The following is a 13,165-nucleotide window of genomic DNA, read 5'->3' on the forward strand; positions in this document are numbered from 1 at the left end:
GCTTCTCAATCACTTTTTCCCTTCCCTTCAAACCTGGCCCACTTATCACTTCCTCCCTATTTTGGGGCCAGCATCACTTCTTCTTGCTTCATGTCCATGTGAGTTAAGTTGGGCTGCCACTGCCACCTCTGCTTCCGGCCTGTGCATGCCAACACTGCCTTCTTACAGTGCTGCACTGAATTCTGTGCAGAATTTAAAACTTCTGTGATCAATTTGGCATGGCGCAGTGGCATAGGATTCCCCCAGGAGGAAAAATGTAAGGCCCTAAAACAGCCTATTAGAAAAAGAAAAGATGCTGTAAATCCCTACACAGAAACTACATACTAGCAAAATACCTCACCTCGCTTTAATACGCAGAGCACAAACAGACCCTCATCAAATAAAGAATAAAGGACTACAGCTTGGAAATAGAACATGCAGACAAAAACTGAACTAGAAATCCCGAGAAACTCCACTCTGCATGCAGTGCAACAACACTGGCGGAAGAGAAATAGAAATTCATTGCCTTCTATACAAAGCAAAATATAAAAGTTAGAAGAAATGCACATAAGAACATAAGAAATTGCCATGCTGGGTCAAACCAAGGGTCCATCAAGCCCAGCATCCTGTTTCCAACAGAGGCCAAACCAAGCCACAAGAACCTGGCAATTATCCAAATACTAAGAAGAACTGTAGCTAAGACTGCAATGCAACGCTTCGCCATTTGCCAGCTGTAAATAATTTTGTATATAAGTTTAGAAATAGTTATTTCCCACTTTCTACCCTTCACCTTACTCTTGTAGTTCACCTTCATTCTTCCTTCTACCATTTTTGTTATTCACTAAGTTACATGTAAAGCCTGTTGCTGTTATACTGTAAACCGATCAGATGTTCCAAACGATGAGCGGTATATAAAAACCACAAATAAATAAATAAAATCCCATGCTACTGATGCAATTAATAGCAGTGGCTATTCCCTAAGTAAACTTGATTAATAACCGTTAATGGACTTCTCCTCCAAGAATGTATCCAAACCTTTTTTGAACCCAACTATACTAACTGCACTAACCACATCCTCTGGCAACAAATTCCAGAGCTTTATTGTGTGTTGAGTGAAAAAGAATTTTCTCCGATTAGTTTTAAATGTGCTACTTGCTAACTTCATGGAATGCCCCCTAGTCCTTCTATTATCCGAAAGTGTAAATAACTGATTCACATCTACTCGTTCAAGACCTCTCATGATCTTAAAGACCTCTATCATATCCCCCCCTCAGCCATCTCTTCTCCAAGCTGATCAGCCCCAATTTCTTCAACCTTTCCTCATAGGGGAGCTGTTCCATCCCCTTTATCATTTTGGTTGCCCTTCTCTGTACCTTCTCCATTGCAACTATATCTCTTTTGAGATGCGGCGACCAGAATTGTACACAATATTCAAGGTGCATGCTCACCATGGAGTGATATAGAGGCATTATGACATTTTCTGTTTTATTAACCATTCCCAAAGCTGACATATTCCAATTGCTAGACTGTAGGGATATGCATGGAATAGTTTTATTTTTCAAAATTCAGGTTTCATTTTATTTAATGTCTATTTTGGTTTTGTTTTTCCCAAAAGAATTAAACATCAAAGGAACAGAAAACACACACACACACACACACACACACACACACACACAAAAAGGATCTGGATTTCCCCTGCCAAACCTGCCCTCAGTGTGCAAAGATGTAAAAATGGAACCCCCAGTTCCTGATGTAGTTTGCCCCATCCGTGGGGTTCTGTTAGTCCATCTTCTAACTCCTTTTCCAGGCTCTCTTTCTCTCTTTCTCATTTTCTATTTTTCTCTTTCTCTTCCTGTCATCATCACTTTCTCCCCTTCCTTTTGTCTCTGATGTTGATCTTTTTCTTTCATCTCGTTTTTTTTCTCCATTTCTCTTCTCAGCCTCTCTATCCATTCAAAACTAGATTTCTGCCCTCTTCTTACTCTCCAGCCAGGATGGTTGTGGGTTTTCCACAAGAGACCCCCACAGGGGCATCCCTAAGAGTGACAAATCTTGAAGGTTGACAGTTCAGCTATCGAGAAAGAGGTTTGGGAGGACCGAGAGCAAAAGGGAATCCCCTACACCAGACTGCAAGGTGTTAATGCTCCCTGACTATGTCATGTGACCCTGCTTGGGAAGTGTTGGGGCTGCTAGGGTTACATCGATAGCCAGTAACCTTGCATTAGTCAATCTGCGTCCATTCTTCCTCCCTGGTTTTGTATCTGGTCACATCAGCACAATATCTATGAATAGAACCACATTACTATTTTCCATCCCAGTTTCCCAAGTAAAGCATTCCTTGCATGCAACCACTGAAAAGCGCCGTGTGACTTTCTACTTCACAGCGAGTGTTTCTCCTGATGGCGAGGAGGTCCCTGCTGCACACGCCCGGTTCTGATCCCCGTACAGGATTGGGCCAGGCTGGTGCTGCTCTGCCAAAAGATCTAAGTTGTGCAGTCCATGGTTCATCTGTGGCCTGCACAAGAGAGAGAGGCACTGGCAGCAGTAGTAGGTGGTTAGAAGTGCCGTGCTGCTGGTTGGAGCTGAGCCACAGAGGCAGGAAGTGAGGAGGTTGGGGCAGAGCAGGCCCACATCAGAAAGGGTGGGAAGCATACTTGGGAAATTTAGAGTTGTGGACCTCCTGAGCTTATTTATTATTTTTATATACCAACATTCGATCTCAATCGAGATATCACACCGGTTTACATTCAGGTACTGTAGGTATTTCTCTATCCCCAGAGGGCTTACCTGAGGCAATGGAGGGTAAAGTGACTTGCCCAAGGTCACAAGGAGCAACAGCAGGACTTGAACCCTGGTCTCCTGGTTCATAGTCCACTGCTCTAACCACTAGGCTATTTCTCCTCCGTAGCTTGTTGATTTGCATGTATATTGGGGGGGGGGGGGGGGAGTGGGAGATGATGTGTATTAACTTTGTGATATTGAGCATGCACGGTGAATCCTGCATCCACGCTGCCTCATGAGCCCCCTTTTCAGTTTTTCTGTGAGCTTCCGAAAGGATGTGTGACTCTCTTGTTTTTTGCATTCAAAATATTCGTTCTGTCTTGTTGCAGTCTTAGTGTTTGCCTTGCTGCCTTGGTGTAGTTCCTCAGCAGCACGTTTAAGTGCTACTACAAAAAAAAACAACTAAAAATTTCATCAAATTTGTGGTGACTGAGTAAAGGCATAAGAAGTCTGCTTTCAGTGGCTTAATAGCTGCCGGATGTCAATTACAGATTCCTATGAGGTCTGCTATAAGTGTCTGATATGGCTAACTGTCACAATTGTGGTACAACAGTTGTGTGCCTGGAATATGTGAGATCTCCAGAAAGTGCTTAAGGAAAAGTGCCAGCATAAGTCCCAACCTCGGAGCCATTCTTCGTCCCAGCGTGAGACATCCTGAGGCTCCCAGCTGCACCTGGTCATGGTTCCTCCTTTTCTCCTCGTTCCATGGTCGAGGCTCCCTCACGTGGCACCAGTTCCCAGATCTGTCTCAGGCCTGGCATTGAGCAAGTCGCAGAAGCTCTCCGCACCAGAAGAAGCAAGGAAGAAGGCATCTAAATGGGACCCATCTTCAGAGGGGGACCCATCTGAGCTGAATAAGTTGAAACAGATTTATGGTCCCAGAGCTGCAGCCATTTTTGGTGCATAGGATGGTTGGGGCCATGTTGGTGCAAGTGCCATCATAGTTTTGGAGCAGAAAGTTCCCGTGACTCTAACCCATATATTCTACCCAAGCTGCAAGTGAGGCCCTGGCATGGAGACCAGTCCAGTTGGTGTGGAGTGTCTCGAAGACCAGTCTCACCTTTGAGCCGAGTACTTCAGATCTTTTCCAACAAAATGAGGAGGAACCTTACATGCGTTTCTGAAGAGGATGAATCTAACTCTAGCCAATAGAGCACGTTAGCCAATGGACCAGCTCACTATCATGGCTTAATATCGCTCACTAAGAGGGAGCGATATTAAGCCATGATAGTTTATCAAGGGCGGGGGGTCAAATTTCGTGGAGGGGCGTCCCCGTGATATTTCGCTTCTGCTCAACAAATTATCATAGCATTACCATGGTGCAATTTTTTTTTTATCATGGCCAAAACACACAACAAAAAAAATTGCGCTGCAGTAAGGTTCCTTTCTATGCCCACCTTGGCCGGGATTGCTATTGCTTAAATGGCCAGTGGCCCAAAAATGGCTTCCCCTAAAGAAGAAAAATCACCCTGGGGGTTGATGGTGCCCCCTGCCTCAACCCCCTCCCCCATCCCACTGCCTACCAAGGTGACATTGGCCCCTCCTCCAAAATGGAAAAAAATACTTATGCTATATGCACAGCGACAGACCTTTCCCTTTCCACCCTCCCCTTCAGTCAAAACCCCCCATTGACACAGGATAGTCCCTCGACCCAACCCTATTCTCATTCCATGAAGCTGTGCGCATGTGCAGGTACAACCGTGCATGCTCAGTCGTCATGGATAATTCATCCTACTGTCTATGGAGAACCCTGTTTACAGGTAAGCAGACTTGCTATCTATGTTCACCCTTTCCCTATTAATCCATACGCTCTTCTTCACTGTCACCACCACCATCATTACCACCATTTCCCCCAGTCCAGCAATGACTCTAGCGTTCTTCCCCTTTCTCGCTTTCTGACTCCTCCACTATTTGCTCCCATCCCCTGTAAATCATAGCTCCTTCACTTGTGCACCCTCATTCTACCATCAAGCTCCTTCACTTGTGCACCCTCATTCTACCATCGGCTGAGATTCAAGTCCTGGAATCACAGTTGCAGACTGATTTGTGCCTGAGTTGCAGCCTTTCTCCAGTTTCACCTCACATGCTGCTTGCAGTGTGTATGCTCCAGGCTTACCCCTCCCCTTCCTGTTCATAAGAACTTAAGATTTGTCATACTGGGTCAGATCAAAAGACCATCAAGCCCGGTATCCTGTTTCCAACAGGGGCCAATCCAGATGACAAGCCACTTCCTTTTATCCTTAGTGAAAGGGAGTGGTTAGAGTAGTAAACAGAGAGGCCAAAGCTTTTTAGTGTTTCCCCAGAGACTTGGCAATTAATACAAATTCCTTAAGTCTCCTGGTGAAATCCAAAGAGTTCATGGGTATGGTGGGGGTGGAACTTGCCCACCTTGCCCCCTAGTCCTCTGTGTGCCTGTGTTTATTGGACTTTCGATGCTTCACCTTGTGCATCCAAGAACTGACAGAATCCCAGCATATACAACATGGTGCACTGTGTTTGTTTTTAATTCTATATCTATTACATTTTCCATGTCACGTTGGCGAGTAGCAGCAGGGAAAGCGTGATTATAGGTAGCTGTTGCTATCCTTCGGTTCCAGTCCCTTCTAGCTTCTCTTTTTTATTTCTCCTTTCTCACTAGCTCCGTATTCTTTTCATCATCTCTCCTCTCCCCTGGCCCCAACAAACAACTGTGACGGAATAACTCATGACTCAGACAGCTAAACAATATTAATTTTCAGATGGAACTGCTAACCACAGGGTTCTCCTGCGGCCCCCACTGCGTAAAAGTTGTGAAATAAAAACATTAAAATGTCAACCAGTTTTGTTAATTTTTGGATTTGGCTGCAGCTTTGAGCCAGAAGAGGAACTATCAGGAGAGCACTGTGTGTGCCTTGGAGTTAGCAGGGTTAACAACTGCCTGATCAACCTTTATTATAAACTCGGTTTGCTGCTAACAGTATTTTATGTACAGTTTTTGTTGCAGCAGTGAAATTATGAACATAGGAAATGGACTTTATATTAATTGCATTAATTGCATCAGTAACATGGAATAGACTTAGTTTTTGGGTACTTGCCAGGTTCTTGTGGCCTGGTTTGGCCTCTGTTGGAAACAGGATGCTGGGCTTGATGGACCCTTGGTCTGACCCAGCATGGCAATTTCTTATGTTCTTATGTTCTTAGTTGGTTAACGAGAGCCACTGTACATGTTAAAAGCCTTCAGGCTTTCCGGATGTACTGTGTGTCCTGTTGAAGAAATTCAGTTATGGGCCTTAGTTACACCTCATGCATTCACTTCCAGGGTGTGCACAGTTTTTAGGGGAACGTGCAGAGCAAGCAAGCAAATCGGATTTTTTTTTTTCCTTTTTCAAAAAGAATGCTTAAGGCCCCTAAATCCCCCAACATCTTCCCCTGAAGGCCTGCTTGAGAGCTTCTTCACAGATGTCCTGAAGATTTTATCTGATTATAGTCCTCTTAGAACTTATATTTGCCAACTGAAAGAAATGCTTGATGGGAGGTGGAAATGGGAGCTGAGGCTGAATCCCTCTCACTTTGGGGCCGATGTAATAAGGGTTGCTGAAGCTGCTGTGGGTTTGGGCAGGCATGTACACGTGTTCTGTACGCGCGTTTTCCCATGCAAAGCCCTACACGGGGATGCAATAAGGGTTTTGTGCGTGAGAAAAAGGCGTGTACGAGCGTGCGCTTACCGAATGCGTTTCTTTTCTGCACGCATGCAAAGGAGGTGATTACCTAATCATGGGCAATGCAGGGAGCCGCGCTAATGCTAGTGTGAGTTTTTTTATTTCCAGGTTTTTTACCGCCAGGGTCAGGGCACCCGTTAAGTGACAGAGAAGGGCTACCAAAATGATAAGGAGAATGGAACAACTCCCCTATGAGGAAAGACTAAAGAGGTTAGGACTTTTCAGCTTTGAGAAGAGACGACTGAGGGGGGATATGATAGAGGGGTTTAAAATCATGAGAGGTCTAGAACGGGTAGATGTGAATCGGTTATTTACTCTTTCGGATAATAGAAAGACTAGGGGACACTCCATGAAGTTAGCATGTGGCACATTTAAAACTAATCAGAGAAAGTTCTTTTTTACTCAACGCACAATTAAACTCTGGAATTTGTTGCCAGCGAATGTGGTTAGTGCAGTTAGTATAGCTGTGTTTAAAAAAGGATTGGATAAGTTCTTGGAGGAGAAGTCCATTACCTGCTATTAAGTTCACTTAGAGAATAGCCACTGCCATTAGCAATGGTAACATGGAATAGACTTAGTTTTTGGGTACTTGCCAGGTTCTTATGGCCTGGATTGGCCACTGTTGGAAACAGGATGCTGGGCTTGATGGACCCTTGGTCTGACCCAGTATGGCATTTTCTTAAGTTCTTATGTTCTTAGTGCCGTCTCGGGGGGGCTATTTTATTCCATTGGTGTGGTATGGTTGTGGGTCCGTGCAGCTCTGGCATGATTTCGATGATGGAGATTCCTGATGGTGTCCAGCCATTCCTGATGCTGAGGTACATCCTGCAGCTTCGTGATTAGCCTGAGCGTCCAGATTCGCGGCCAGCTGCGCACCTATCTCCCTGCCACAGGATGTGAATTGGCACCCATGGAAATATTTGCCATTTTTTCTGCAGTACAGAGTTATTCGAAATATTAACAAATACATTCCAGGCTCATACTTTCACTGAATAGGGAGACCCATTTGCTTGCTTGCTTTTATGCGTGGCTTATTGGCGCGGGTTTTCAGCATGGATGCAGCCACTTATTACATAGGGCCTTACCGCGCTTACATACGCGCCTTTCTTCACGAGTGCACGGATTTCAGTGTAAATCATTTGCATAATTTATTTATTTATTGTGCATCCTGCAGAAGCGCCAGCTCATGCTCATGATTAGCGCAAGCCCATGCTCATGATTAGCGCCTGTTTTGCCGTGGGTCTTATTACATTGGCCTCTTTGAATCTGTCAGGGTTCCTGGAAAGTTTGGAGGAGAATATGGAGGCCCGCGTTACGTTTGCATTAGGGCATGACTGTAACTGAACTTTGAAGCTACTTTTTCAATATAAGATTGTTGCTTTCCTTGGGCATAAAATATGGGTACCTACTGATTGATGCAAAGTGACTCGGAAGAGACACAAGGAGTTTTTGATATTTAGGCAACAAGATACCTCCCTTAGGGAAATTTTTTACTTCAATTTCCCTGTTTGAACCAAGTCAGTTAAAGGTGCTTCTGGATGTTAAAAATCCAAATGGAGCAGGTTAATTTTTAGTTTCTCCTCTGGCTACTTTTGAATTTACAAAGTCTCTGGATGTGTTTGCTAATTAGTTTTTGCAGTTTAGCTATTGCTTTCTCATGGTGTATAATTCTATAACTTCATCGGCTCGTATTTTCTATTTGGTTCCATCCTTCTTATTTCAGGTCAGATGTGATTAAAACAGTGTAATGTGTTACCTTTTTTTCATTATTGTTTTGTTAAGAGAATGCTGTTATTATCTGTTTTGCTCATTTCAAGTGTGTGCTCGGATGTAGCTTTTTGAAAATGTATAAATAAATCATTTAAAAAAAAAATCCTTTAAAGTACAAACCTAGTGTATTAACTTGCGCTTTATTTGCTAGCTTTCTTGGTTTTATACATGCAAACTTAAAAAGATTTTTACAAATATAACAGGTCAGGGTTACGAATCACTCATGAATTGGACCGGACTTCCAGGAGACTCCTATTAAATAAGGAGTGCCTTGCTTCTATTAAATAAAGAGCTGATGAGGACCTTTAAAATCAGATATTTGAAGTGCATCACTGAGGAGAATACATTTCTTTTATTTTTTAATTAAGTCTAACTAAGCATGAGGCAGCCAAAAGTCAGAATGCAAGGAAGTGCAATATACAAGATTAGATCACATACTCAAAGACTTGACATATACATTTGGTAGCAGTTCGGACTTATTACTTAGCAAATGAGGCAAACCACAGGCTATGATTATAGTCCATTGCTGACATAATGCAAGTTATTGCATGCACACATTTTGGCTTATCAGTTCTTGCCTGAAGGTCACTTGTGGTAAACGTTGTCTGTATTATTTTTTAGCCCAAAATTGCTCGGCCATCCCAATCTTTTACCATATATGAGAAAACATCAGGAGATGCATGGAAATGGTATCCTGATCTGAATACAGTATGTGCATTAATTGGCTTCTCAGCTCTTAGCTATGTTTGGTCACTTGATGGGGTCCTCCGATCTAAATTTTCATATGTTGATTCTTGAACATGGTGCCTGTCGAGAGAAAGTTGACTAGGTTAACAATCAAGCTTACAGTACTTTGTGTATATTAATTTTTTTTACACTGGAAGAATGACTGTTTAATTGCCATATTGCTTTGGTTTCCAACCCAGTCCTTGCAGTCCACCAAGCCAGTCCAGATTTTAGGATCTCTGCAATGAATATGAAAGAGATGTCACTGGGCAGACAAGGATGGGGCCAATGGTCTATATCTGTCATCACCTACGGTGTCGGAGTACACAGTTATGTAAACTGTATATTCATTGTAGATATCCTGAAAACTGAACTGGCAGGGAGGACCTGGAAGACCAGGTTAGGAATTACTGGTGTAACTTGATATTGAGCTGATGTCTGCTAAGGCTTGTGGAATTAAAACAAAACTGAGTCCCTACCTAGGAGACATGTATCTACCTGCAGCTGAAAATGACAGAGGAAATATCACAGCAGCATCAACCGTGGTATAGCTGAAGATGATGTAAGTTGGTTTTCTGTATTGATTTCACGTTGTAGAGTGAAAATGGGTCTTATCTTTTCTAGGTTGGGGAGGGGGAAAGCTGGAGTTTGGTACATTTTATTTTATTTTTGGAACAAAAATGCAATTTTTAAATCCATCTGGACAGGTAAGTAGACTGTAACATTTTTTTTAAGAAAACGGATATTTTATAATAGCCCACCAAAATTACATGGCAAATAACGTAAGGTACACCAGATTTCATGGTGGACTTGTGTGCCTAAGATGGCTTTGAAAATGATTCCTACCATTAAAGAATTTTTGACCTTATAAGTGATGAAAATTCTAAAAAGAGGAGTTGATTTGTACACTGCAGTGTCTGCTAGCTGCATTGTACAAATCAACTCCTTTTCATCACTTATATGGGCAAAAATTCTTTAATTATGTCAATATTACTGTGAACACCTCTGAATGTGTCTGTAACCCCCCCCCCCCCACCCCAACCCACCTCCTGAAAACTCACCCTGAAAGTGCCCCTTTACAATGGATCATATAGAGAGGATCAGACTGAGCCCTATAAAGTGGTTCTCTCTCTTTCCCCCTCCCTCCCTCCCCACCAGACTCCTGCACCTAACAAAGAGCCATGGCACACATGAAGAGTATTCGTAGGTTATGAAATAGCATGTATTTCTGGGCACACATGTGGCCTTTTTAAAATCAACCCTTAAGTGTTTAAGATACCCAGCACGTGTCCAACAAGATATAAATGATTTGCAAGATGTTGGCCAGCAAACAACTGATGACTGTCATTTAACTTTTATATTAAATACACTCACATGGTATTTTTATCACTAAAAGAAAGAGGCACTCTCTCTGTATAGTGCAGTGTTTCAAAAGTGCATACAGCAAGCCATAATGAACAGTTAAACATTTTAGTTATAAATTGTTTTTTTAATGAATTATGAAGTCTCCATGTAATTTCTCTTCTGTCCAGGGTGCTACTATTCTCTGAACAATGTCCTAAATTGTCTCGTTGGAATGAGATAGGACTTTTGTTCTGCACAGATAGGAGCCAATAGATATGACGTACATGTGACACTGGTTTACATGGTAGCTTGCACGCTAGTAAACTGTGGGGGAAGTGACCGTTTAAAGGATTAAAAATGACATAGTGAAATGTTTAATTCATGGAGCATGAGTAATAGTGCTTGGTGTGTGAACTCTTGAAACAACATTTTTGATTACTAAGGACTAGTTTTTACTGAATGCCAATGTGTTTTTGGACATACTTATTTTTATATAACAGAAAGTGTATAGAGTATTGTACACAGATATTATATTGTAGAGATATATGTCAACACAGACATGATGAATGCGCAATACAAGTCATATGGGAACATGTGGAGGAGAGATCCCTGCTCTGAGATCCTTAAAATCTAAGTGGAAAGAGAGAAAGACACAAGTATGTTGCAGTTGTAGAAAACTGTGGAACTGGTGGGTCTTAAGCAGGTTAGTAGACGGCCTCGCTGAAGAAGTGTGCCTTCAGGCAGGACTAGAAGATAGAGAGAGGAGGAGGCCCGGCATAGTGTAAATGGGAGCAAGTATCAGAGGTAGGGGACAGAGAGAGGATGAGGCCTGGCATAGTGTAAATGGGAGCGAGTATCAGAGGTAGGGGACAGAGAGAGGAGGAGGCCCGGCATAGTGTAAATGGGAGCGAGTACCAGAGGTAGGGGACAGGAGGAGGCCTGGCATAGTGTAAATAGGAGCAAGTACCAGAGGTAGGAGACAGAGAGAGGAGGAGGCCCGGCATAGTGTAAATGGGAGCAAGTATCGGAGGTAGGGGACAGAGAGAGGAGGAGGCCCGGCATAGTGTAAATGGGAGCAAGTAACAGAGGTAGGGGACAGAGAGAGGAGGAGGCCTGGCGTAGTGTAAATGGGAGCAAGTATCAGAGGTAGGGGACAGAGAGAGGAGGAGGCCCAGCGTAGTGTAAATGAGAGCAAGTACCAGAGGTAGGGGACAGAGAGAGGAGGAGGCCCGGCATAGTGTAAATGGGAGCGAGTATCAGAGGTAGGGGACAGAGAGAGGAGGAGGCCCGGCATAGTGTAAATGGGAGCGAGTATCAGAGGTAGGGGACAGAGAGAGGAGGAGGCCCGGCATAGTGTAAATGGGAGCGAGTATCAGAGGTAGGGGACAGAGAGAGGAGGAGGCCCGGCATAGTGTAAATGGGAGCGAGTATCAGAGGTAGGGGACAGAGAGAGGAGGAGGCCCGGCATAGTGTAAATGGGAGCGAGTATCAGAGGTAGGGGACAGAGAGAGGAGGAGGCCCGGCATAGTGTAAATGGGAGCAAGTATCAGAGGTAGGGGACAGAGAGAGGAGGAGGCCCGGCATAGTGTAAATGGGAGCGAGTATCAGAGGTAGGGGACAGAGAGAGGAGGAGGCCCGGCATAGTGTAAATGGGAGCGAGTATCAGAGGTAGGGGACAGAGAGAGGAGGAGGCCCGGCATAGTGTAAATGGGAGCGAGTATCAGAGGTAGGGGACAGAGAGAGGAGGAGGCCAGGCATAGTGTAAATGGGAGCGAGTACCAGAGGTAGGAGACAGAGAGAAGAGGAGGCCCGGCATAGTGTAAATGGGAGCGAGTATCAGAGGTAGGGGACAGAGAGAGGAGGAGGCCAGGCATAGTGTAAATGGGAGCGAGTACCAGAGGTAGGGGACAGAGAGAGGAGGAGGCCCGGCATAGTGTAAATGGGAGCGAGTACCAGAGGTAGGGGACAGAGAGAGGAGGAGGCCAGGCATAGTGTAAATGGGAGCAAGTACCAGAGGTAGGAGACAGAGAGAGGAGGAGGCCCGGCATAGTGTAAATGGGAGCGAGTATCAGAGGTAGGGGACAGAGAGAGGAGGAGGCCCGGCATAGTGTAAATGGGAGCGAGTATCAGAGGTAGGGGACAGAGAGAGGAGGAGGCCCGGCATAGTGTAAATGGGAGCGAGTATCAGAAGTAGGGGACAGAGAGAGGAGGAGGCCAGGCATAGTGTAAATGGGAGCGAGTACCAGAGGTAGGAGACAGAGAGAAGAGGAGGCCCGGCATAGTGTAAATGGGAGCGAGTATCAGAGGTAGGGGACAGAGAGAGGAGGAGGCCAGGCATAGTGTAAATGGGAGCGAGTACCAGAGGTAGGAGACAGAGAGAAGAGGAGGCCCGGCATAGTGTAAATGGGAGCGAGTATCAGAGGTAGGGGACAGAGAGAGGAGGAGGCCCGGCATAGTGTAAATGGGAGCGAGTATCAGAGGTAGGGGACAGAGAGAGGAGGAGGCCCGGCATAGTGTAAATGGGAGCGAGTATCAGAGGTAGGGGACAGAGAGAGGAGGAGGCCCGGCATAGTGTAAATGGGAGCGAGTATCAGAGGTAGGGGACAGAGAGAGGAGGAGGCCCGGCATAGTGTAAATGGGAGCGAGTACCAGAGGTAGGGGACAGAGAGAGGAGGAGGCCCGGCATAGTGTAAATGGGAGCGAGTATCAGAGGTAGGGGACAGAGAGAGGAGGAGGCCCGGCATAGTGTAAATGGGAGCGAGTATCAGAGGTAGGGGACAGAGAGAGGAGGAGGCCCGGCATAGTGTAAATGGGAGCGAGTATCAGAGGTAGGGGACAGAGAGAGGAGGAGGCCCGGCATAGTGTAA

The 13,165-nt window shown here is 44.8% G+C and overlaps 1 protein-coding gene across 1 annotated transcript in view; it reads right to left on the reverse strand.

The window, feature by feature from the left end:
* Positions 1-8,378: 8,378 nt before the first annotated feature.
* Positions 8,379-13,165, reverse strand: part of SIGLEC15 (sialic acid binding Ig like lectin 15) — a 34,392-nt gene continuing 29,605 nt past the window's right edge. The window contains exon 5 of the mRNA XM_029580899.1: positions 8,379-9,035. Coding sequence (XP_029436759.1) covers positions 8,969-9,035 — 67 coding nt within the window. The 3' untranslated portion in view covers positions 8,379-8,968. The remainder of the gene's footprint in view (positions 9,036-13,165) is intronic.

Source organism: Rhinatrema bivittatum, chromosome 1 (assembly GCF_901001135.1).
Source record: "Rhinatrema bivittatum chromosome 1, aRhiBiv1.1, whole genome shotgun sequence".
In the NCBI taxonomy this organism is placed as follows: domain Eukaryota; kingdom Metazoa; phylum Chordata; class Amphibia; order Gymnophiona; family Rhinatrematidae; genus Rhinatrema; species Rhinatrema bivittatum.